The sequence below is a fragment of the Gracilinanus agilis genome, chromosome 2, assembly GCF_016433145.1.
Source record: "Gracilinanus agilis isolate LMUSP501 chromosome 2, AgileGrace, whole genome shotgun sequence".
NCBI lineage: Eukaryota > Metazoa > Chordata > Mammalia > Didelphimorphia > Didelphidae > Gracilinanus > Gracilinanus agilis.
Window position 1 is genome coordinate 552701348 of NC_058131.1, and position 24752 is coordinate 552726099.

A 24752-nucleotide genomic window follows, 5' to 3' on the forward strand; every position below is an offset into this window, starting at 1 on the left:
ATATATATATATATATATATATATATATACACCCCCTCTCCCCATTCCTGCCCCTCAACTGGCTGCTCTACAGTCCCTGTCACCTCCCCCACAAAAAAAAAAAAAAAAAGGAAGCAGAAGAGACTGCTTCTGGAGAGACTTCTGGTACTTTGCAGGTTGACTTCTAGCCCTTCTGGTTGACTGAGGATAACTAGTGCAGCCAAAAAGGGAAACCTCAATTAAGGGGCCCTACCTTCTAGATCAGGGGTCAGCAACCTTTTTGGCCATGAGAACCATAAACGCCACATTTTTTAAAATGTAATTTCGTGAGAGCTGTACAGTGCTCACAGTGCGCTCCTGTAACAGCGCCTGAAAAAAAATTGACTTTATGGCTCCTGTAGAAAGAGCCATACATTGCCGACCCCTGTTCTAGGGGGCTGTTGTGGTTGATTGAGCAAGAAAGAGACATGGTCAAGACTTGTTTCAATTTCTCCAGCCTAAATATTCACACCACATTGATATTGCCCTGGTATGGTGTCTTTGTGCCCTGGTCAATTACCTTTGGACACATTGTAGTCTCTCAGTGTCTTCCCCTGAATAGGACACCCTAAAACCCAGGCTTCCAGGTTCATGGTTTGACCAGGGCAAAGTATAGCAGGACAATGATTTCCCTCTCTCTGGGCCCCTCTGGCTCTCTCATCATAAGATCACTGTTGTTTTTCTATCTCATCTAACTCTCTGTGACTCCTTTTGGGGTCTTCTTGGCAGAGATACTGGAATGGTTTGCCATTTCCAGTTCCAGCTCATTTTACAGATAAGGAAACTGAGGCAAATGTGATTAAGTGACTTGCCCAAATTCATACAGCTAGTAAGTGTATAAGGACTGATTTGACTTATGGCACAGCACTCTTATCTACTAGGCCACCTCCATGCCCCTGGCACAAGATGGCATTAGCTCTTTTGGCTGCCATATCACAATGCTGACTCATTGAATTTCTAGACAACTCAGACCCTTAGGTCTTTTCCCAATAAACTTGTCTAGCCAAGCTCTTCCACTTTATATCCTTGTTAAGTTGGATTTTTCTTCTAGTGTTGCTATGCAAGGAAATAATAATCATAACCATCATCACTTGAACCAGTGATGGTGAACATTTTAGAGGCCATGTGCCCTGTCCCCTCTTACCTCAGACAGGGGAGGAAGTGCTCTCCTTGGGCTGCTGGGTGGGTGAAGTGAAAAAATGTCCTAAATGTACCCAGTGTGGTAGAGAGGGAGAAGGGACCAGCTCCTCCGAGTCCCTCTGCCTTTCTAGTAACAAACTCTGGTGGGTGAAAGATTGCATGCCCTTTTTGGCATGCATTCCATAGGCTCACTATCACAGACCTAGAACTTTAAGGTGTATGGCATGCTTTAGAGATGACATCATTTGATCTTCAAGTATTACATTTTACAGCTGGGGAAACTGAGGTTCAGCAAGGCTTAGTGACTTATTCATGGTCACACAGACAGGAAGGCATGTTCTTTTCAGACTGAAAGGCTGGTGCACCATCCACCATGCCCTATTTGATAGAACCTCACTTTGACCAGGTAGAAACAAGATATTATGAGCAATATTTAACCTGAGGTTCATCATTATCACAAAACTATTTCTGCTTCTCAGGAGAAGACCAACCCATTAAATAAGGGAGGCATAATCTGTTGGAAGGAATAAGATAAGCATTATTATTGGGTCTAATATGTGCCAGGCACTGTGCTAAGCATTTTATAATTATCTCATTTGATTTTCACAACTACTCTGGGAAATAAGTGCTATTCTTATCCCAGTTTTACAAGTGAGAGAACTTTGGCAGGCAGAGAAGTTAATTGACTTGCCCAGGGTCACACAGATCATATTTGTATTCAAGCCTTCTTGAACCAGGTGTGAATAGAGCACCAAGACTGAAGTTTTTCTGAGTTCGAGTCTGGTCTCTTGGCTAGGTGGCCCTGGGAAAATTACTTCACCCTTTTGGCTTCTGTTTCTTCATCTGTAAAATGAGCTGAAGAAGGAATGGCAAACCACTCCAGCATTTCTACCAAGAAAACCCCGTGGGATCTCAAAGAGTCAGACCCTACTGAAAATGGTTGAACAGCTTCCTGACTATAGACCCAGAGCTCTAGCCACTGTGTTACCCTGTTAACTGGTACAGTGGAAGGAGCATTCTAGGAGCAAAGAGAAATGGAGTCTTCTTCTTGGTTTAGACTCTAAGGAACAATGAGATTAGAATAAGTCACTTCACTTTCCTGTGATTCAGCTTCCTCATCTATAAAAGGGGATTTAGATGATGAATGGGAAAAGGCATTGGAAATTCAACAAATGAAGGGCAGCTCTCAGTGGATAGAGAAGCAGGCCTGGAGTCAAGAGGTGCTGGGTTCAAATGTGACCTCAGACCTTATTAGCTGTGTGATCCTAGGAAAGTCTCTTAACCCCAAATGACCACTCCTTACAGCTTTCCTGGTTTGGAATCGATATCAATTCCAAGCCAGATGGTAAAGGTTTTGAAAATGGAGGGGGGCAAGAAATTAAACATGCCACACACACAGCAAAGAAACTAGAACTCGCTGAAATCTCCTGTTTTTCTAAGGCCTTTGCCCTACTATAATTTAGTTTATGGACTCATGCCCTACTTCCTGATGGGAGTAGGTCCATTGCTTCTCAGGGAGATCACTTAAAGAATTTTTTATGATGAACTTAAACATTAACAAACATGATTTCTTGAGGGACAGCACAGTGGATGGATAAATAGAATGCCAGGTACCAAAAATCCATCTCTGTCACTTAACTACCCCCATCCTAGAAACCCACCTCATAACATGCTTGAATCAGCTTATAATTAGTATATTCAAGCAAAATAACCCAACACATTCCCTTTGTTTAGCAATGTGTATCTTATCCTGTACCTCCAACCCATCCCCTCTGTCAGGAAGTGAGAAGCATGCTACATTATTAGTATTCTCAAGCCAGGATGGGTCCCTTCAGAGATAAGAATTTTAAGATCTTTCAGAATTGTTTTCCTTTAAGTTTTTGTTGTAGTTGTATAAATTATTTTCCTAGTTCTCACTTTACTCTGAATTTCCCTAGGTTTCTCCGAAATAATATTTGTCATTAAGGTACAATAATAATTCTGTCACATTCTTGGGCACCTACATTGTTTCCATTTTTTTTTTAACCGTGACAAAAAGTGCTGCTCTAAATATTTTTGTGCATATAGGCCATTTTCCTAGTATTGCTAGGTCAAAGGGCATACACAATAACTTTTGGGGCACCATTCCAAATTGCTTTCTAAACTGCCTGGACTAATTTATAGCTCCTCCAACAGTACATTAATAGACTTATTTTCCCGTGGCCCATCTAACATTTGGCATTTTTCTTTTTCTCAACTCTGCCAATCTGATAGGTATGAGGAAAACCCTCAAAATTGCTTCAAATGTGCATTTCTCTAGTTAATTTATAATTTGGAACATCTTTTCATGTGACTACTGATGGCTTAGATTTGTTCGGTGTTGCCTCAAACCTTGGCCTTTGGAAAATCAGCTTGGAGGAGAGTAGTTACAAAGATGAGCACCAAACGTAGGAAAAGTAGGTAAAGAAGCTGTCTTGCCATTCCTTCAGCCTCATTTTCTTTGTAGCTAGCTCTTAAAAAGCAAGCATGATCTGACTTTGGAGTCCGGGGAAGCCTAGAGAAATACTTTCTCTCCCCCTGCCCCATCCCTAAGTTTTGGAATATATGCTTCTTAAGGGGAGAGAAAGTCTTTCTTCTCATCCAACCTTCACCAGTAGACTATAAACTCCTTGTATCCTAGTATTTAGAAGAGTTTCGTGCCTTATAAAACATTTAATAAATGTTTGTTCAACGATTTAACTGCCAGGCTAATATATTTGGTATAAGATATTTGCTGTATATTCTGACTAACACATAGCTAGGAAGCATCTGATTTGAAACATCCCATCTCTAGGCCTTGTTCTTTATCCACTGGGCCACCAAGCTGCTTCTACTCAATGCATTTTCCCTGATTGTCTCCCATGCCTGGAACTCTCCCTCCTCACATTTGCCTTCTGACCTCCCTTCCTCACTTCCCTTCAATTTGCAATTAAAATCCTACCTTTTCCAAGAAGCCTTTTCTGTTCTTTTCTAGATCTACCTGCTGAGGCTTTCCCTCCAAATTAATCTGAGTGTGTTTGTATATATTCATATTCATACACACACACACACACACACACGTTCCTCCCATTAGATTGTGAGCTCCCTGAGGGCAAGTTCTGTTTTTGCTTTTTCTTTGCATCTCCAGCTGTGGAGATTAAAATTAATATGCAAAATACTAAATATTATATTTATACATAAAAGCTAACTAAAAGGTTACTAACCAGCCCGTTCCCAAGAGCAAAAGAGAAAGAATGAGGCGGAGCCTCAGGACTTATACAAACTTGACCATGTAAACGTAAACAAAAGGAAAAGCTTTGTAGGTAATACAGAAAGGAAGTTTGGGAAATGTAGTTTTAAGGGATTCAAGATATTTCTAACTATACACAGCACTTAACACAGTAGCTGGCACACAGCAGGTAGTTAATAAATAATAGTCCACTTGATTTGACTTGACTTCTTTCTATCTTCTCTTTTAGGAAACATCATTGGCTCAGGAATTTTTGTCTCACCAAAGGGTGTTCTGGAGAATGCTGGCTCTGTAGGCCTTGCTCTGATTGTATGGATTGTAACAGGGATCATCACAGCCGTGGGTGCATTGTGCTATGCTGAACTTGGAGTTACTATCCCTAAATCTGGGGGTGACTACTCTTATGTCAAGGACATCTTTGGAGGACTGGCTGGGTAAGGTTATTACTTGGGGCACTGCCTAACTTTGGGCAAAGGGAAATGAGACAGCCTGGGAGACCTGGGAGGTACAGTTCAGGATTTCATCATTTGAGTTCTTTGTGCTCTTTCTTGGGTGGAAGAGTGAGTGGGGATCCTCACTAGCCTTCATCACCAGCCTCCAGCATGCCCCAAGATCCTATGTACCATTCTTTGGAAGAGGGAAGCAGCAGACTCAGATATACAACTATAAATCTGGAATTCAGTCTCCTTTCCCTCTGTTAGTATACTAAGATGTCCCTAAGAAGTGGTATTGGTGAAATGAGATGGATAGTTGACCAGGTTTCTGATTGGTCCAGGACAATTGGTAATTCAGGCCAAGTAATCCCATGCCAGAATTAGCCTAACTTTAATGTAGGATAACCAGCCGATTTATTCAGTACCTAGAGTCATTTCTATTATGTCCTTTCTTGGGACAATCAAAGAACTGAGGAGAGCATGAGAGAGGAATCACCAATTGCCTCTAGACCCTTCTAGGCACTTCTCAGTTGCTCCAGTCTAAGAGTGACAGCAGAATAAGGTGCAGGGTTCTTATCCCTGTCACAATCTTAGTGCTTCAAAATTCAAACCCCCAGCAGAGGAAAGAAAATCACACAGCTCTCATCATGGAGTCAACCTGTGAGAACTCTAGACAAATATAACATCCTATTGTTCTTGTTCCCTCGGCTTTACTAATGAGGCTGGTTGTCTTCCCATAACTAGAAGAAATAAAAATCCTGCTTTTCCCACATTAACAAGGCTCACTACTCTGAGAAAAAGCCTCAATTATATGTCCCTAGATTTCCCCCCAACTGCCAAGCTGTATCCACAGATCTTTTTAAGAGAAGCCCAGCCTCATCTTTTACTCCCTTTATAAGGAGAAGGGTATAAAGGGCTTTCTTTCTTCTCAATCCCTACCTACAGGAAAATTGAAGCCTGTGCTAATAAATGCCTATGCTATTACTTGCTGAAATATTAACTTTTAATCACTAATAAAACACATCACAGCCTGAAAGGACATTCTTCTCTCCTTTTTGTGGTTTAATACCTCCATAACCTTGAAGGTGATGGGGACTTCCTGCTGATACCCTCCCTTTCCATAAAAGCTGCCCTCAAGTTTCCCAGGTGCCCTTTTTGGGAGCAAGTTGAACTTTTGCTAGATCTAAAGGATGGAGGCTATTCCTGGTACTCACTCAGTTTGTTCCATGTTCTCTTCCTTCCATTAGGTTCCTAAGGCTTTGGATTGCTGTGCTAGTAATCTACCCCACCAACCAGGCTGTCATTGCTCTCACCTTCTCCAATTATGTGCTGCAGCCTCTCTTTCCCACCTGTTTTCCTCCAGAGTCTGGACTTCGACTCCTGGCTGCAGTCTGTTTATGTGAGTACCTGTTAAATGTTCCCCCTCTTCATTCAATTGTGCCACAGTGTATCATTCTCTGTGTACAATGTTCTCCTGGTTCTGCTCCTTTCACCCTGCATCAATTCCTGGAGGTCCTTCCAGTTCACATGGAATTCCTCCAGTTCATTATTCCTTTCAGCACAATAATATTCCATCACTATCAGATAAAACTATTTAGCCATTCCCAAAAGTCTTAGTACAGTTTTAAGCTTTAACAGCTTGCTTTAGGAAACTTTTTTTTTCTTTAGGAAAACTATTGACTAATGATCTCTATTTTTTCTCTGCTTTTTTTCCTAATTACAGGTAGAAACAGTTTTTGACAATTGTTTTCTGACATTTTATTATTGATTCCCTCTTCTATACTCCCCCCAAGGCAGTAAGTAGTTTGATATAGGTTATACTAGGTTTTTTCATGCAATAAATATTTGCATATTGTGAGACTATGATCTTTGCTAGCTTAAAACTATACTAAGACTTTTGGAACATGGTGTACATACACAAACACAAATATTGTGCCGTGTGTGTGTGTGTGTGTGTGTGTGTGTGTGTGTGTGTGTGAGAGAGAGAGAGAGAGAGGAGAAGAAGAAGAAGAAGATGGTGTTTTCTTTCTTTTTTTTTTTTTAATTTTTTTTTTTTTTTTAATTTTAAACCCTTGACTTCTGTGTATTGGCTCCTAGGCGGAAGAGTGGTAAAGGTGGGCAAGGGGGATCAAGTGACTTGCCCAGGGTCACACAGCTGGGAAGTGTCTGAGGCTGGATTTGAACCCAGGACCTCCTGTCTCTAGGCCTGGCTCTCAATCCACCGAGCTACCTAGCTGCCCCGATACAGTGTTTTCTGCTTGATGCAGTTCCCCACTTGGACTTTGGAGCAGGGGCATATAAAGGTATTCTCTGATTGTGTCCAGTCTCCTTACTGCATGCCTTTTTGAACCAGAACTGGGTGTGCATACAAAAAGACTCCTGGAGCCAAATCGATATCTCCTCTTGGTTTTGTTTGAGTGAGCAGGTTATGGCTGCTAGCTATAAGCTTCTGGGTACAATGAATGATTTGTTTTTCAACAGTTTAATTGAAAGTGATTCAAAAAACCATCTAGCCTGCAAGGTGAAGACCAAATGCTAAGGTTGGTTAGGCTTTCTCTACGAAGCCCCCTCTGACTTAATCCCAGCCCATAATGGTCTTTCCTTCCTTTGAATTCCTATAGCAGTAATCGGTCTAGGATTTGGCAGTTAATAATAATAATTATGTACATAATAGAGATATAGCTATAGATTAAATTACCAGATTTGGGTAGGTCCCCATGACAAATTTATAGCAGGACATGGGCAAAGGTCCCACAGAAAGAACGATAACTGCTAGGTGGCAATCTGCATTGCTGGAGGGGGCAGTATTTGAAGAAATCACAGATCCAGAAGTACCAGAATACATGTATATTGCTAAAGGCCCCAGTTCCAGAATTATATGGCTAACTGACCTCTCTCCATCCACCCTTTCCAGTCTCATGCCCCCAGTAGACATATTTTACTGCTGCTATACTGCCTAGGTCTCTTAATGCTGTCCTGACTGGTTTACAAGTTAGATTATAGATCATTAACTATTCAGAAGAGCTGTTCCAAGGTCCCGGTCCCTTTTGTTCAGGCATGATGGTGAAGGCTGGGGAGATTTAAGGGGATAGTGACTGCTAAAGCCTGGCTCTCATCATTGGATTCAACCATGCACCACTACTGGCTCTTGCAACAGGTGGGCTATCTTTGATATTGGTGTCACTGGTTGGCAATCCTGATTTGGGGCACTGCCTCCCAAGGGACTTATATAGTTCTGGAAAGTTGGTGTTCAGTAGATAAGGAAGAAAATATCTGAGGGTTTCAGACACATACTCCCTTATTTGCTACAGGTCTACAGAGTTTAGACAGCATTAAGGATCTAAGCCCCTGGGGGTCACCTGAGTCTCTGGAGCTCTGAGGAGGAGCTCTTGGGAAGGCTAGGGATAGTTTTGCCTTTGCTGCTGGGCTGACACATTGTTTGGTGGAACACTGAAAAACAACCAAAATGCTGGCCACTGCTATTTCTGTCTCTCAAGGGTGAGCACACAGACACACAGTTTCCTCTTTCCTGCTGATGCTGCTGAAACTGTCTTGGGTTGGAACGAATAGTATCATGGATTCTGAGAGCTGCTAGGAACCTTAAGTGGTCATCAAGTTCATGCTTTCACTAGATAGCTTCCCCATAACAGGGTAAGAAAATATCCCTGATGACAGGTCAGCAGGTAAGATTTCCTAACTCTCATTGCTACTTTCCCCTACATTCTCCAAAATATGTGAAAGCACATTTTATGGCCAGGGCTACCGGGCACATACCCTCTTTGGATTAGTCTAATCCCACCGTTGCCCTATGATCAAGCCAGTTTGCCCAGAGCCTTCTTAGATGGATAAGAATTTCTACTGATTTTTTTAATAGATCTAGAAAAGGGGGATTTCACAATCTGTCATCAACCTATTCAGGCATCTGACTGTGCTAAGGAGAGAGCCAGGGAAAGAATTTTAAAAGTCAGACTTGTGGCATTGATCACAAGACCCATAAGCTAGAAAGGATGATCAAAGGTCATCTAGTCTATCCTCCAGAATTTCTAGATGCAATTTGTATCTAAATTATCTTATCTTCTCTTATCTTCGGAAGGCCAATTATCAGCCTTATTGCCCTCCAGAAAGAATCATTCCCAAATCTCCTTTGCTAATATGTTCTCATTTCTTATCATCAGGTTATTCACAGGTTAAAAAAGAAATTCTTCCCAGTAGCTCATTTAAATCCTTCTTGCTTTAATTTAAGCTCAGTCCTTTACCATTTTGCTGTAAGAATAAGGGGAAACAAGCTTTCTAAGAATCTAGATCTAACCCTTAGCTCCTACCTTACTCTCTGACCTTTGGCAAATCACTTAACCCCTAATCTGTAGTTTTAGGGGGTTGGACTAGTTCCTTCCAGTTTTATATCTGTTTCTCTAAGGACATGATCTTTTAAGGATGCCTTCCAGAGTTGAATCTATGAAATCTTTTTGCAACCGCCTAAACAATATTGTTGTTTTTGAGTGGTTGCTTCTAACTTTTTGTGACCCCATTTGGGGTTTTATTGGTAAAGTTGCTAGAGTGGTTTGCCATTTCCTTCTTCAGCTCATTTTACAAATAAGGAACTGAGGTTAACAGAGTTAAGTGACTTGCCCAGGATCGCATAGCTAGTAAGAATCTTTGGTCGGATTTGAACTATGAAAATTAGTCTTTCTGATTCCAAGATCTATTCACTATACTGCCTAGCTGCCTCCTCTAATATTTGATTTTATTTATTTAGTATTTTGTTCAATTTTATTAAATTATTTAGTATTTCAATTTTAAACCATTGTTAGACATACATTGCCCCCAATACTCAATATTTGTTAAGCCCCTGCTATGCTCCAGACACTGTACCAAGTTCCTTTGTTTTTCTTCTTTAGCCCAAATACCCCAAATTCCTTTAACCTGGCTCCAAAGAGCCAATTTTTAGTTACTTCCCCCCATATCTCTCATGGGGTTCCTCAATGTATCTTCATGTACAGATAATAGAGATAATATATCTGATGAAGCTATATTGCCAATATAGATTGCTGTAGGGGGAATTATCTTGAAACAGTTTCATTTAAAGGAACAACCTGTGTCAGAGGTGACCTACTTAAAATGCCCATTGCTATTTTGAGCTGAGTTTGACAGTATTTGCCATTTCTCAAGAGTTGCTGGAAACATAGTGGAAATGGGTTTGAAGACCTTAATTTATGCTATTGCATTCTTGGCATACAGGATGATAGGTACAAAACATATCCAATGTGTGCCCAGGAATGCTCACCTCATCCAGAGCTGAAAGATCTGGATTCAAATTTTGGCAGTATATATGTGATATGGAACAAGTCATTTTTCCCTCTGGGTCTCAATTTCCTCAGGTATAAAAGGAAGGAGTTGGATGAGACAATTTCACAGTTCTCTTCTAACCCCTCATTTTTACAGATAAGGAAACTAAGTCCCAGAGAGGGTAAATAGTAGAGTTGTCATATATATATAGGGTTGCCTTTTTAAAAATTTTGTGTTGGCTTATCCTTATTGTTTTATTGTTCAGTCATTTTGGTCATATCTGACCCTTTGTGACCCTATTTAGGATTTTGTTGGCAAAGGTACTAGAGCAGTTTGCCATTTCCTTCTTCAGCTCATTTTACAGATGTGGAAAACTGAGGCAAACAGGGTTATGACTTTCCCAGGGTCTGAGGCTGCATTTCAATTCACAAAGATGAGTCTTCCTGACTCCAGGCACACTGGTCTATCCACAGTGCTCCTAGCCATCCTTGGCATATAGAGTTTTATTTATTTGTTTTAATTTAGGATTATTTATTCATTTGTAACGTTAAAATGCCCAGTTAACAACTTCCCTCCCCTGTTAAAGAAGACATCACTTGACAAAAATACATGTGTGTATATAAAACAATGTCTGACTTTATTTCTATTTTATCAGTTCTTTCTCCAGAAGTAGACGTATACCATTCATTCTTCAAACAATATTTTTGTGGCTGATGTAATATACTCTTGGTTCTGCTCATTTTACTCTTTGTAATTTCATGTAGATCTTTCTGCAATGGGTTATTTTTTTTTTTAATTAACCTGCTTGTCATTTCTTCTGGCACAATAGTATTCCATCCATTGGGGAATGACTAAATAGGTTGATTGTGTATGATTGTGATGGAAATTGAAGGTGCGTATGTGTGTATATATATGTATATGTGTGTGTGTGTGTGTGTGTGTGTGTGTGTACATATATATAAACTTTTTTTTTTTTCATTTAAAATTTTTATTTTTTAAAAATATTTTTCAATGTTTACATGATTCATTTTCTTTCCCTCCCCACTCCCAGAGCCGATAAGCAAGTCCTCTGGGTTATACAAATGTTATCATTTGATACCTATTTCCATATTTTTCATTTTTATCTTAGAGCAATCTTTTAAAACTGAAACACCAAATCATATACCCATATAAGCAGGTGATGAGGAAATAGAAATTGTGTTTGAAAAATGTGTTGAAAAAAAGTGGGGGTAACATTGGGGAATCTGAAAGGTTACAGAGGGAATAATTGCTTTGTAGTGGAGAACTTCAAGTTCAGTGGATCAGTGTGTGGTTGAGAAGGCATCTATTCTAACAAATTCAGAGTCTTAGGACTAGGCTTGGATGTGGGAAGTATTCGAGATGGAGTATCCGTTATGGGGCCACTTTGGAAGAGATCTGAGATATGAAGTGCCAGAGGAGGGGAGGAGGAAGAGGAAAGAACCTGCTGCAACTGGTTTGCTTCTGCTGTGCCTTGGTGGGTGGGGAGGGGACAGGGCTTAGAGAGGGGGAGGAATGGAGACTGCAGACTTGGATGGATTTGCGCAATACAGCTGCTGCTTGGAGCTGTTTCATTATTCAGGTCAAAGCTGATTATTCACTGCTGAGTCAGCAAAAGGCGCCCCAACCTACAGAGTTTCAGAAAAGAGAAGGATTGTACATTATACTGAAATGAAAAGCCCTTCTCCCATTCCGAGAATGTGTGTATTTGGTGGGAGGCAGACAGGAAAGGCAGAGGGGAACAGGTCTTTTTTTGTACTCTTTTTATCAACATTTCTGGTAGGAACCAACCTGAAGGAGTAGCTACAGAGAAAAGAGCAGATTATTATCCTGGGCAATCCCTCCTCTCCCTCTTTTCCTGCTCCCAGGAGGCCCCCCATTCCACCCCCTTTCCTTGATCTGTTTGTCCACTTATGTATTTGGGAACATGCTGACCCTGCAAAGTTAGTTAACACAGCTCCTGGGCTCCTTCCTTGCTTCCAGGGTCACTGGTTGTTTCCCAGCTCCCTCTGCTTTGTTTTTCCTCCCTCTCCTCTCCTTTCTCCCTCTGAACAGGTTTCCCCTGTGCTTACCTAATGAAAGGCCCAAGGGAAATGAATGTTTCTGTTTAGGTTTCTGTCCTTTCCCCCGAGGTTCCAGAAGGGCTAGTTTTCTTTGGCTTCAGATGGCCTCCTTGTCACTTTCCCTGCTCTGATGGTAAGGGAACAGTATTTCTTTTCATGTATAATTTGTTACCCTGAGTTGCATTGCAGCTCCACAATAGATTAGTCCCTGAGCAGTTATGGGTAATAACAAAACTTCTATTTTGTGTATCACTTACACATTAATTGTCTTAACATCCAAGTGTATAAAAACCTTTTTCCCTATCTTCTAACTGTGTTATTAGGTTGTTGTGTGGTTTTTTTTTTTATCCTTACCTTCCTGCTTAGAATCAATATTAAATATTAGTTTGAAGGCAGAAGAGCTAGGCAATTGGAGGTAAGTGACTTGCCCAGCGCCACACAGCTAGGAAGTGTCTACGGCCAAATTCAAACCCAGGACTTCCCATCCCTAGGCCTGGCTCTCAATCCAGAGAGCCACCCAGCTACCCCTCTGAGCTTTCTTCTTCTGTTTCTTTCTCCTTGGAACTCCTAAACCCCTTTTCCTTTCTCTCCCGGTGCCATGAGCATTATACAGATAATTCTGCAAAAATTTCTTCTACCTTTAAGAAATGAGTTTGATGTCAGCTGAGTCAGAAGGGTTAAAGGGCAGGCCATCCTAGAACTGGGTCATTATTTAATCTAAGACTATATATAATTATCATCATTCTAATGCCCTACAGCTGTATAGGGCTTTAAATTTCTCAAAGTGTTTTTAATTGCTTTATTCAGCCTTGGCAACAGTTGAGACAAGTCACTAGATCATATATATATCTAGACCCTAGATATCCTCTAGTTCAACTTCCTCATTTTCCAGTTGTGAAAAATGGAGAGGCTACATGACTTCCCCACAGTCATATAAGCAAAGCAGTAAGTAACTGATATAAGGATGGGTATTTTTTTTTTTTTGCTCCCCATTTTACAGATAAGAAAACTAAGGCTCAGAAGGGATTAAATGTCTTGTTCATAATATATCAGAGCCAGGACTAGTGAGCCTAGGTCACCTGGCTTGAAGCCCAGTGTTTTTCCCATTCCATAACACTATACGAATTAGATATAAGTAGGCAGTTACAGGTACAGAGAATAGATACTGTGTCCAGTTTTGTCTAAATTAGGCAATAACTTGGAGATTCCTTAGTAGAGGTTCTTCTAACCATCAACTATTGTTTTTACAATTTTCTTTTTAAAACTCTTTACCTTCCATCCTACAATCACTAAGTATTGGTTCCAAGTCAGAACAGCTAGGAAAGGTTTGAAGCCAGATTTGTACACAGGACCTCCTATCTCTGGGCCTGACTCTCCATCCAGTGAGCCAGCTGGTAGCCCCCACTTCCTTCTGATTCCTTTAGAGATCTCTATTTCCTTCTTAGGTCCGTAGGGCTTCTGTTCCCAGTTTAAAACCCTGAATACATCAGCACTCTTTCTTTTGGTTGCCAATTTCTGCTTCCATAGGAGTGACTGTCATCCATTGTTAGTAGGTTCCCCAACCACCTGAGAAACAGGTATTTCCTTGTGTCTAACTTCTATTGAACTATCTTCTCTCTCTTTTCCTCTAACTGTTCTTTGCCTTCTTCCTGAACACCCGAGTTCCTTTTTATTTTATTGGCAACCAAAGACTATATTGTCTCTCCTATAGAAGTCAGGAAATAACCTTTAGCCAGTATGGGCACACCAAAAATGGTCATGCATGCATGAATTAGAGAGGATAGTTCCCAGAATGGGACTTAGCACTGGGAGCCCTGGGGTAAGAGAAGGTTTTAACACCAAAAAGTTTCAGATACGTTATCTGAGTCATGGAGTTGATCTTATAAACTGAGCCCTCTCCCAGGAATGCTCTAGACTGGCAGACAGGCAACAAATATTTCTGGGAGTTGGTGGTTTGTTTTTTTTAAAACCCTAACCTTCCCTCTTGGAGTCAATTGGCTCCAAGGCAGAAGAGTGGTAAGGGTAGGCAATGGGGGTTAAGTGACTTGCCCAGAGTCACACAGCTAGGAAGTGTCTGAGATCAGATTTGAACCTAGAACCTCCCATCTCTAGGCCTGGCTCTCAATCCACTGAGCTACCCAGCTTGGTGTTTTTTTTTTTCAACCCTTACTTTCTGTCTTATTAACAACTCTTAAGACAGATGGGCAAATGGCAAATGGGCGTTAAGTGACATACCCAGGGATATAGAGGGGGGAAGTTTCTGAGGCTCAGGGTCCTCCTGAATCCAGTCCTGGCACACTATCCACTGTTCAACCTAACTGCCCCAACGAATATTTATTAAAGCATTTAACTATGTGCCTAGCTTTGTGCTGAGCACTTAGGGGTACAAATACTAGAGAAACGAGATAATACCTGCTCTCAAAGTGCTTACATGCCAATGGGGGAAGAAAATCCACACAAGGGGCCTGAAAAGGGGCTAGGAGAGAGGTACCTAAGTAGGGGCATAGTGATAAGTCCCAAAAGTCAGAAGCAGAGCTAAGAGGAGAATAAGCGCCAGTTTGGGCCCCTCTCCAAAATGACAACCACAGGAGGAGTTCACCAGTTTAGATAAGGGAGTCTTGGGACCTTTTAGTGATTTCCTGAACTGTACTGAAGTTATCAGGCTTTCTGTACTGAGGCCCGAATCCTGGGCTACTTTCAAGAATCAATCTGGTGAAAGAATTGTCCTAGACAATTTTGAGGGTCTTTTCTGCCAGTAATAGTCAGTATTTTCTAAAAAGCAGCTAAAGGGAAAGGATATTTATACATAGAGGAAAGAAACTTGAGGGAATAGGGGATACCTCTTGGGACACAATAGGTGCCTTCAGATATTGGAAGAGTTGTCAGTGGAAGAAAAATTACACTTGTTTGGCTTGGCCCCAGAGGGTAGAAATCAAGGAGTATAGAGTAAAGGTGCAGTTAGGTGGTACAGTGGAAGTGTCAGTCCTGGAGTTAGGAAGATTCATCTTCCCAAGTTCAAATCTGGTATCAGACACTATGTGACCCTGAACAAGTCACTTGACCCTGTTTCTTCGTCTGTAAAATGAACTGAAGAAAGAAATGGCAAACCCCTCCAAAATCTTTGCTAAGAAAACCCTGAATGGGGTCGTAAAGAATTAGACATGACTGAGAGCCAACAACAGTAATAGGGTAGAAGTTGCAGAAAGCAGATTTTAGCTCAGTACGGACAGAAAGAATTACTTCCTAAGTTAGTGATGGGCAAACTATGGCCTGAGGGCCAGATTCGGCTCCCAGAAATATTCTATCTGGCCAAGCTGCATTATTCCTAAACTGACATACAATGAGTAGGATACAATACAATGAAAGAGTTGCCTTAGAAACAGACAGACAGATGAGCATTTCCTTTCCTTTGGCCCCCTCTTTAAAAAGTTTGCCCATCACTGTCCTAAGTTAACAGGAGAAAAGTTTCACCAAAGGCTAGAAAGAATTAGCTCTTAAAGGACCTTCAAAAGTGGAAGGTGCTGTTTGGGGAGATAATCTATTTCTCACCATCGGAGTGGAAATTGGCTAACCATTTGTCTAGGATGTCACAGAGCGATTTCTGGGCTCAGGTATAGGTTTGTTTGTATGACTGCTGTCCCAAAAGGATCCTCTTAAGTCAGATTTCCTGATTGTATGGGCCAACTAGGACTAGAGATGACCAAAGCTTCAAACCAATCTTTAAGAAGCCATTTCTATCTAGACCTATCTAGGTTCTGAACCTTTTAGGGTTTGTGGACAGTTTGGTTCTGAGAATTTATTTTTAACCCTTACCTTCTGCCATAGTATCAATTCTAAGACAGAAGAGCAGCAAGGACTAGGTAGGCATTTGGAGTTAAATGACTTGCCCCCTTCTCAGAATTTTTAAATGTATGAAATAAAATACATGGGATTACAAAGAAAGCCAATTGCTGTGAAGTCATATAAAAATCATTTTTTTATAAAGTTTCACAGACTCTAGATTAAAAATCTCTTCTCTAGACCAAAGCATAATTTCTTGGGTCCCTCTTATTCTGTTCCATGCATTCAGAATTTAGCTAGTACCAGTTTGGTCTGTAGGGATTAGGGAATGAGTTCCCATTTATCTTCAGAATTTGCCTGGCCGGGCCCTGGGAAAAGGATTAGCTGTCAAGAGAGGCTCCCCTGAGCTCTGACTACCTTTAGCTTTTTATTTCTGTTTTTCTCCTCCTTTCCATGGTCAGGGGCAACTTCTGGCTAGCAGAGAAAAAGAGAAGTACTTAGCTCTTGTGAAATGCTGAGCACTGTATTTAGGCTTCTTGGCTGATCCAAGCACAGGCTGGTGATTCAGCAGAAACTCCTGGCCAGGCAGCTGGCACAGAGAAGATAGGATAAGAGGAAAGAGGAAGAGCGAGGGGGGAGAGAGACAGACAGACAGAAGAGTGAGAACTGAAGATTGGCTTGAAGAGAGACAGTAGATGATGAAAGATTCTAATCTTAAGAAGCCACAGGCTTCAAGATTGTGATCTTAAGAAAGGTCACTGGTGATAGATAGGGGATCTGAATGACCATTCAGATAGGTTCTCTGGGTACTCAGCTTATTCATTTGGTTTGACCTTAGGGAAAGTTTGGAGCCACTCCTTTCCTTGATGAAGAATTTTGAACATTCTAAGAAATGTTCCTGTTATGGGGTTGTTGTGAGGAAAATACAATATAGACTTTAAAACATGAGATATAAATGCGAGCAATTATTTGTGATGAAATTTTAGAAGGAAAGTTGTCATTATGTGGCAAGTGGAACAACTTTGAAAACCAACCTCCCTTATGGGCATGTGATATAAAAAGGGTGAAAGCTTTGTATTAAGTTTCCAAAGGTATCTGGAACATTCTCAATGAGACTTTGCAACCTTTAAGAACAATGATTCAGTTCCAGACTTCCAGGAATAGAGAAAAGAAACTAATTGAATGTTGAATATTAGGCCAGATGGATGTTGCCATAAGAAATGGCAAAAGGGATGGTTTCAAAGAATCATGGAAAGAGTTGTATGAATTGATGCAGTTATGCAAGCAAGTCCAGGAAAACCATGTATATAGTAACAACATTGTAAAAACAATTTTGATTCAAGAATTGAGATTGGTACAATGACCAACCACGAGTCCAGAGGACCCATGATGCAGAATGCTGACTTTCATTTTTTTTAATTATTTATTTTTAGGCATTTTCCCATGGTTACATGTTTCATGGTCTCTCCCTCCCTACTCCTGTCTTCCCTCCCCCTTCCCAGAGCTGACAAGCAATTCCACTGAGTTATACATATATTATCTCACTCAATACCTATTTCTATATTATTCATAGAATGCTGCCCTTTCTGACAGAGACTAAAGATGCAGAGAAAGACAAACATTTGGAGCAAAAATATATTTTTCTTTACTATAAATATTTGATACAAAAGTTTGATCTTTTTTTCTTCCTTCCATCCCTCCTTCCATCGGGGAGGGGGCTAGGAGAGAAAATAAATGCTTAATTGAAAAATAATTGAATTTGGGGGCAATTAAGTGGCTCAGTGGATTGAAAGCCAGGCCTAAAGATAGGAAGTTCTGCACTTTTCACACAAATGAAACTAGATCTAAACAATTGGGAAAACATTAATTGCTCATGGGCAGGCTGAGTTAATAAAATAAAAATGACAATACTACATAAATTAATTTACATCTTCAGTGCCATACCTATCAAACTACCAAAAAAACTATTTTATGGAACTAAAAAAAAATTCATCTGGAAGAACAAAAGCTCAAAGAACATCAAAGGAACTAATGGGAAAAAAAATTGTGATGGATAGGAGCCCAGCAATACCAGATCTTAAACTGTACTATAAAAGCAGTGATCATCAAAACAATCTGGTACTGACTAAGAGATGGGGGATCACTGGGATAGACTAAGGGTAAATGACCTCAGCAATCTATTGTTTGATAAACCCAAAGATCCCAGCTTTGGGGAGAAGAACTCACTATTTGACAAACTACTGGAAAACAGTATGGCAAAAATTAGGTTCAGATCAGTATCTCACACCCTATACCAAGATGAATTCAAAATGGGTATATGACTTAAACATAAAGAGTGATATAAGTAAATTAGGTGAACATAGAATAGTCTTACCTGTCAGATCAATGGAGAAGGGAAGAATTTTAGACCAAACAAGAAATAGAGAACATTACAAGATATAAAATGAATAACTCAATTGTATATAATTTAAACATTTTTGTACAAACAAAACTAATGCAACCAAGATTAGAAGGGAAGCAACAAACTTCCCTGATGAATGTCTCATTTCTCAAATATCTAAAATATATCTAATTAAATATCTAAAAGAACTAAGTCAAATTTGTAAGAAACCAAGCCATTCCCTAATTGACATGGTCAAGGGATATGAATAGGCAGTTCTCAGAGGAAGAAATCAAAGCTATCAATCATATGAAAAAAATGTTCTACATCCCTCCTGATTAGAGAAATGCAAATCAAAACAACTCTTGAGATACCACTTGTTACTGGAATAAAATAAAGAAAATTAAAAAAATTTTAAAGGAGGTTCTGGATTCAGATTTGAACTCAGACACTAGCTGTGTGACCCTGGGCAAGTCACTTAACCCCTATTGCCTAGCCCGTTTACTCCAATACATAGTTTTGATTCTGAGTTGGAAGAGAAGGGTTTTAAAACAAAGAAATAAAAGAAAAAGAAAGTAATTAAATTAAAAAAGAATTGGATGAGGGCTTCTAGGACCCACCATCTTCTGCTTCACTTTTCCCAGGACCTCTATAGGTGTGGTGACAAAGCCCAGTTGGCTTGAGTGTATAGAACTACAGAGAAAAGAATCTTATCTGAGCTTTGAGCTGAGTACTTTCAAAGTCAAACAAATCTTGGTATTTTCTTTGGCCTATCAGTGTCTTTTGGCCCCTGGTGTTGGTTATCTCCTAGGTCTCCCGAGGCTTGCTGACATCAGGCAGGGGTGTGCCAAGGAGGCTTTTCCACAATTAGAAACACGTGCCCAACTCCTTCCAAGAGCTAGAGTACCTTCTAGGGAGAACTACTCCAGCCTATCACTGAGGTTCCCACTGACACACCCCTCCCCACCCCACTTTCCCCTCTGTGGCCCAGGGAGGGAGCCTATGGTTTTTCAGCAGGCAGGATGAAAGTTTCTATATAGGACATCATCTATCCTGTATCCCTGTCTCTTCAGGAGGGAGGAATAGGCAGGCAGAGAAAATAAATACAGTTTTGAGAAAGAGCTAGAATCCCAGAAAGGGAACTGGTTTTGAAGTTTAAACCCTGTCTTTGCCTCTGAATTCCTCAGCAAGCTCTTGTAAGATCATAGATTGACCAGACCTTGTAGGTCAACTGGTCCAACCACCTCATACAAGTAGATATCCTGAAACCACAAAAGGTAAAGTGATTGCCCAAGGTCACCTGTAATAAGATAACAGAGCTGAGATTCAAACAGAGGTCTTCTGACCTTTCCAAATTGCTCGCCCATGAGTCACCCAAGTAGTAAAGTGTTAGGGCTAGGTTTGGAACCTAGGACCCTCTGATGCCCTGTCCAGCACTTTCTACTGTACTATACTGCCTTCGGGCTTCAGTCTCCTCCTCTGTAGAGGGGTTGGACTTGAACATTAATGGCACACTCAGCTTCGTAGGCATTGGATCTTTAGGGGACCTCCCAGTTATTGCAAAAGGTCCTGGTTTCTACTCTGGGTTAAGCACTGTGCTGAGCATTAGGGACATAGAAAGAAGCAAAAAACAAAAGGCCATCAAGCAACTTACAATTTAATGGAAGAAACAAAAGCAAAACCTCTGTTTGAATAAGTTGTATACAGGAAAAATAGGAATTGGGAAAAAGACTAGAATTAAGAGGAGTTGGGAAGGGCTTCCTTGTGAAGGTAGGATGTTTAGTTGAGACTTAAAAGGAAGCCAGTGAACAGAGATGAGGAAGGAGAGCATTCTAAGCATGAGGGACAGCCAGAAAAAATACCCAGAGTGGAGACACAAAGTGGCTGTGTTTGAGGAAAAGCCAGGAGGCCAGTGTCACTAGGTTTAAGAGTGTGTGTCAGGTTGTAAGGTATAAGAATACTGGGAAGGGAAGAGGTGGCTAGATTATGAAAGGCTTCGAATGCCATATAGGATATTTTATATTTGATCCTGGAGATGATAGGGAGCTGATGGAGTTTATTGAGTAAGGGAGTGGCATGGTTGGATTTATGTTTTTGGAAAATCACTTTGGAGGCTAAAAGAAGGATGGTTTGGAGAGGGGAGACTTGAGGCAGGCAGACCCACCACAGGCTATTGCAGAAGTCCAGATGTGAGATGATGAGGGTCTGCACTAGAGCAGTGGCAGTGACAGAGGAGAAAAGTGGATATATTTTAGAGATGTGGCAAAGGAGAGATGGGCAGTCTTTAGCAATAGATAGGATGTGGAGGGGTGAAATAGAAGATGATTTTCCTAGACGAAAAATACTAGTAATATGATTGCTATCATGGGGGATGGGGTAAAATAAATATTTTGACATTAAAAAAGGAGTGGGGGGAGCAACTAGGTTGCTCTGTGGTTAGAGAGCCAAGCTTAGAGACAGAAGGTCCTGGATTCAAGTATGGCTTTCATATACTTCCTATCGATGTGACCCTAGGCAAGTCACTTAACTGCCATTGCCTAACCCTTACCACTCTTCTGCCTTAGAACCAATACATAGTAACAAGGTTGGGGTTGGGGGATGGGGTGGCCCTTTGAAAAGGCTAGGAAGCACTGAGTTCATATGCTGCCCCAGATATAGTTTAACCATGTGCTCTTGGGAAAGTCAATTATTTCAGCTCAGTTTCCTCATCTGTCAACTAGGGATAAGAATAGCTTTTCCCTACCAGGGTTATTAGAAGATCAGATGAGATGACATAAAGTGCTTTGTAAACCTTATGGTACTATATAAATGCTTTTATTTTATTATCATTATTAACGTCCCTAAGATTTGTTCAAGGTCTCTTTAAATTCCCCTGGCGAGTGGGGGAGATGAGACTGTCCTGTAACTCAAGGTAAATTTTGTTTTAGAGGGGAAGGGGATCTCTCTGAAAAAAAGGTACTTGTTTTGGTACTCCAGGAGAGGAACAGGGTGTTCCAGTTTATAGAAACTGGTGTCAGCTGACAGCCCCCCCTACCCCCTTTAATAGCTGTCTGCTGCATTCCACCTCTTTTCTCTCTGCTTCTGCTTCATGCTGGCTTCCCTACCCCCTGCCCCCTACACCCCCCATTCAGCCTTCTGTTCTCTCTGTTGCCCTTTTCTTTCCCTCATTTTGTGTTTTGTTTTTTTTTCTTCCATCATTTTCTCCCTGCCATCCCTCCCTACTCCCCAACCCCCATCCCCAACCCAATTAGATCTCCTCTTCTTTTCCCTCCATCTGTCTCTGTTCACTATTGCCTTCCCTGGTCATTTTCTTTTTTGTCTCCCTCTGCCTGTTTTCACTTATCTAGAAGGAGGGAAGAGAAGCCAGGATTTGGAAAAGAAAAAGGAAAACAAGTCCACCACCCCCACCACCCCCCCTTCCCAGGCCACCCTGCAGCCTGCTCCTGTGAAGGGAGTTATGCCAGAGATACCAAGAAATCCAAATAGAGTTCCCAGAGTTCTGGGGACCACGTGATTGTGATATTAGCAAAGAGGCCAGAGGGAGGGGAAGTGAAGCTAGAAGATCATAGCTTCCAAGGGAGAGACACAACTCAATTTTTTGGAGGAAAAATATTTTTAAGGGGGCAGGGGTGTTGAAGCATTTCCAATTCATATTTCCCCTACTATAAGTCATATCGACATCCCACTTCCTGCTTGAAATGAATTCAGGGATCATTTGCCCTGGGTGGCAGACCCTTGAGTGCTACTGGCAAACCAAGGACACAGGTTGGGAGAAAGCAAAAAGGAAGAGAGAGTGGATGAAGATACGGGAGTGAGGGAAATACATGAAATTGAGGAGATGAGTCATATTAGGCTGTCACTAAATGTTATTTCAGACACGACAAGCTTTCCTGGAATGGTCTAGTCCAGACTTCAAAACTGGGTTAAATTAGTGACCTCTAATGGCCCATTCTTCTAACCTTTGCTTTTCTTGTTAAACAGATCTAGGCTTCCATCCAAATGGTCCAATCTCATTTTTTGACTTAAATCAGAATAACAATCCAGTGAATCTAATAACATGCTGTCTGCTATATTACATCTATCTAAGAGATCGTCTTTTTTTTTTTTTTTTTTTTAATACCCTCACCTTTTGTCTTAGTATCATTTCTAAGACAGGGGAGCAACAAGTGACTTGCCCAGGGTCACACAGTTAAGACATGGCTGAGACCTTATTTGAACCTCCAGTCTCTAGGCTTGGCTCTCAATCCACTGAGCCAACTAACTGCTCAAGAGATCATTTCTGATCTGTTTCTTTATTGCCTCTGATAAGGTATTGGTGTCCCTTCCCAGTTCTTTGTTCAGCCCATTTCTCTAAGGTGATGCTAGAAGAACAGGTTACTATATATTTATAGCAGATATTCTTAACTTATTTTGCATATATCATAGACCATGTTGGAAGTCTAATGAAGCCTATGACTCCCTTCTCAGAATAACATTTTTGAAATACACAAAGTAAAATATGCAGGATTTTAAAAGGAAAGCCAGTAGATTGAAATACAGTTATCAAGATATTTAAAAACTAGATTAATCTGGCTTTAGACACCTCCTAGCTGGGCAAGTCATTTAACCCTGTTTTCTTAGCCTTTTCCCTTAGAGTTGTTACTAAGGTAGAAAGTAAGGTTTTTTTTTAAAAAACAACAACTAGGTTAGAGGCCCTTGTTACAGATCCCTCATTCTTAATTCTAGAACAACCTCTGGAGAAGTTTGCCCAGTCATTTGTCTACTATCCTTTCCATAACTTGCCCTTTGAAAGCTTTCTTTGGGTGGAGAAGATAGCAGTGGCTTGTCAAACCTGGAAGCCTTACAGAAACCAAGCAGTTATGTGACTAGCCTAAGGTCAGGAAGAAATAGAAGCAAAGGTAGAAAATAGCCTCGACCCCACCCAGTGTTATCACCACTGCCTGGTACCCAGATTTCAGTGTTGCTGACCCGGACAACACAACAGGGATATATATTCAATTGGGTTCAAGGGACTCTGCTACCACAGGTTGCTTCTGGAGAAATCTGAGACTAAGGCTGAAGTAAACTGGAGTAAAGAAAAGTACAAGAATGGGGATGGGAGTAGAAATGGAGGAAAGAAGGGACAAGACATTGCAAGAAAGAGCCAGTTTTGTGATTTGAAAACAATATCTTCTGTGCTGGTAAAGAGAACTAACTACAAAGCTCTTGAGGCCTTGCCCAAACACATCATCTTTTCCCCCTAAGCACCAAGTCCCCAAGCCATAAAGCAGGTGAGACTCGTGAGTTTACAGTAGCTACAGGTGGCACAATGGATGGTACTAGGGCTGGAGTCGGGAAGACTTGAGTGCAAATCTGACCTCAGACACTAGATAGTGTGAGCCTGGGCAAATCACTCCACCCTGTATGCTTCAGTTTCTTTATCCATGAAATGAACTAGAAGAGGAAATGGCAAAACACTCCAGTATCTTCTCCAAGAAAACCCCAAATGGTGTCATAAAGACTCAGATATGACGGAAAAGCAGCAACAATAACAGGAGTCACAGTGGTTCCCCCAGGCCTCCAGTTAATATTAATTTCCCCTGGGTCTGGGGTAGGCCTCTTGCCTCTCCTCCAAGGAACTCAATAATCCATCCCCCACCCCCATCCCTTCTTCTTTGCTGCCCTCCTTTGTCTCTTGGAAAAAACAAAAGCAAATGAACAAATAAATGTTCCAGAGCTACTGCCCTTCAGTGAATAGACACTGGCTGGACATTGCTAGGTAGAGGGATAGCTACTGCTCTCAGTGTGGTGCTATAGAAAGATTGTCAGCTTTTAAGTTAGAGGACTTTGGATCTAATCTGAGCTGGCCATCCTGCTACCTTTGTGGTTTTCATTCTCACTTTAGTGTTTCTGGACCTCAGTTTGCTTAACTATAAATGAAAAGGTTGGGGGATCCTATCATCCTTTTGGTTCCTTTCCTGATTTGTAGGAAGAGGAAGGATGTGTGTGTGTGTGTGTGTGTGTGTGTGTACACCTTTGTATCTGGTTGTACATGTGGGTACCTTCATGTTCATGGGATTACAGATTTAGGATCTCAAGGGTGTGAACCCAAAGGGGGCAAGCTTGCATTAGGGATTAAAAGCTGATTGTGTGTGTTCCTCAGTTTCCCGTTAATTGCTGTCTTATTTTTCCTCTTCTGATATTTCAGGCAGGCTAGAGTAAGAAAACAGAATAAAATTTGAATTTCCTTATTTTATATATAATCTGCATGATTGATGTAATGGATCACCTCTAGTCATTCACTCTTGCTCCCTTCCTTCTGAAATCTCTAGCTTCTTTTCCCCCCGAAATCCCAAAAGCACTGGTTGAGCTGGCTGAAACTAAAAAAAATTACATTATGGACTCTA

General features: G+C 41.0%; 1 protein-coding gene across 1 annotated transcript in view; it reads left to right on the top strand.

Moving 5' to 3' along the window:
- SLC7A8 (solute carrier family 7 member 8) overlaps positions 1-24752 on the top strand; it is a 92787-nt gene that overhangs the window by 32588 nt on the left and 35447 nt on the right. The window contains exons 2-3 of the mRNA XM_044665251.1: positions 4635-4839; positions 6087-6238. Coding sequence (XP_044521186.1) covers positions 4635-4839; positions 6087-6238 — 357 coding nt within the window. The remainder of the gene's footprint in view (positions 1-4634; positions 4840-6086; positions 6239-24752) is intronic.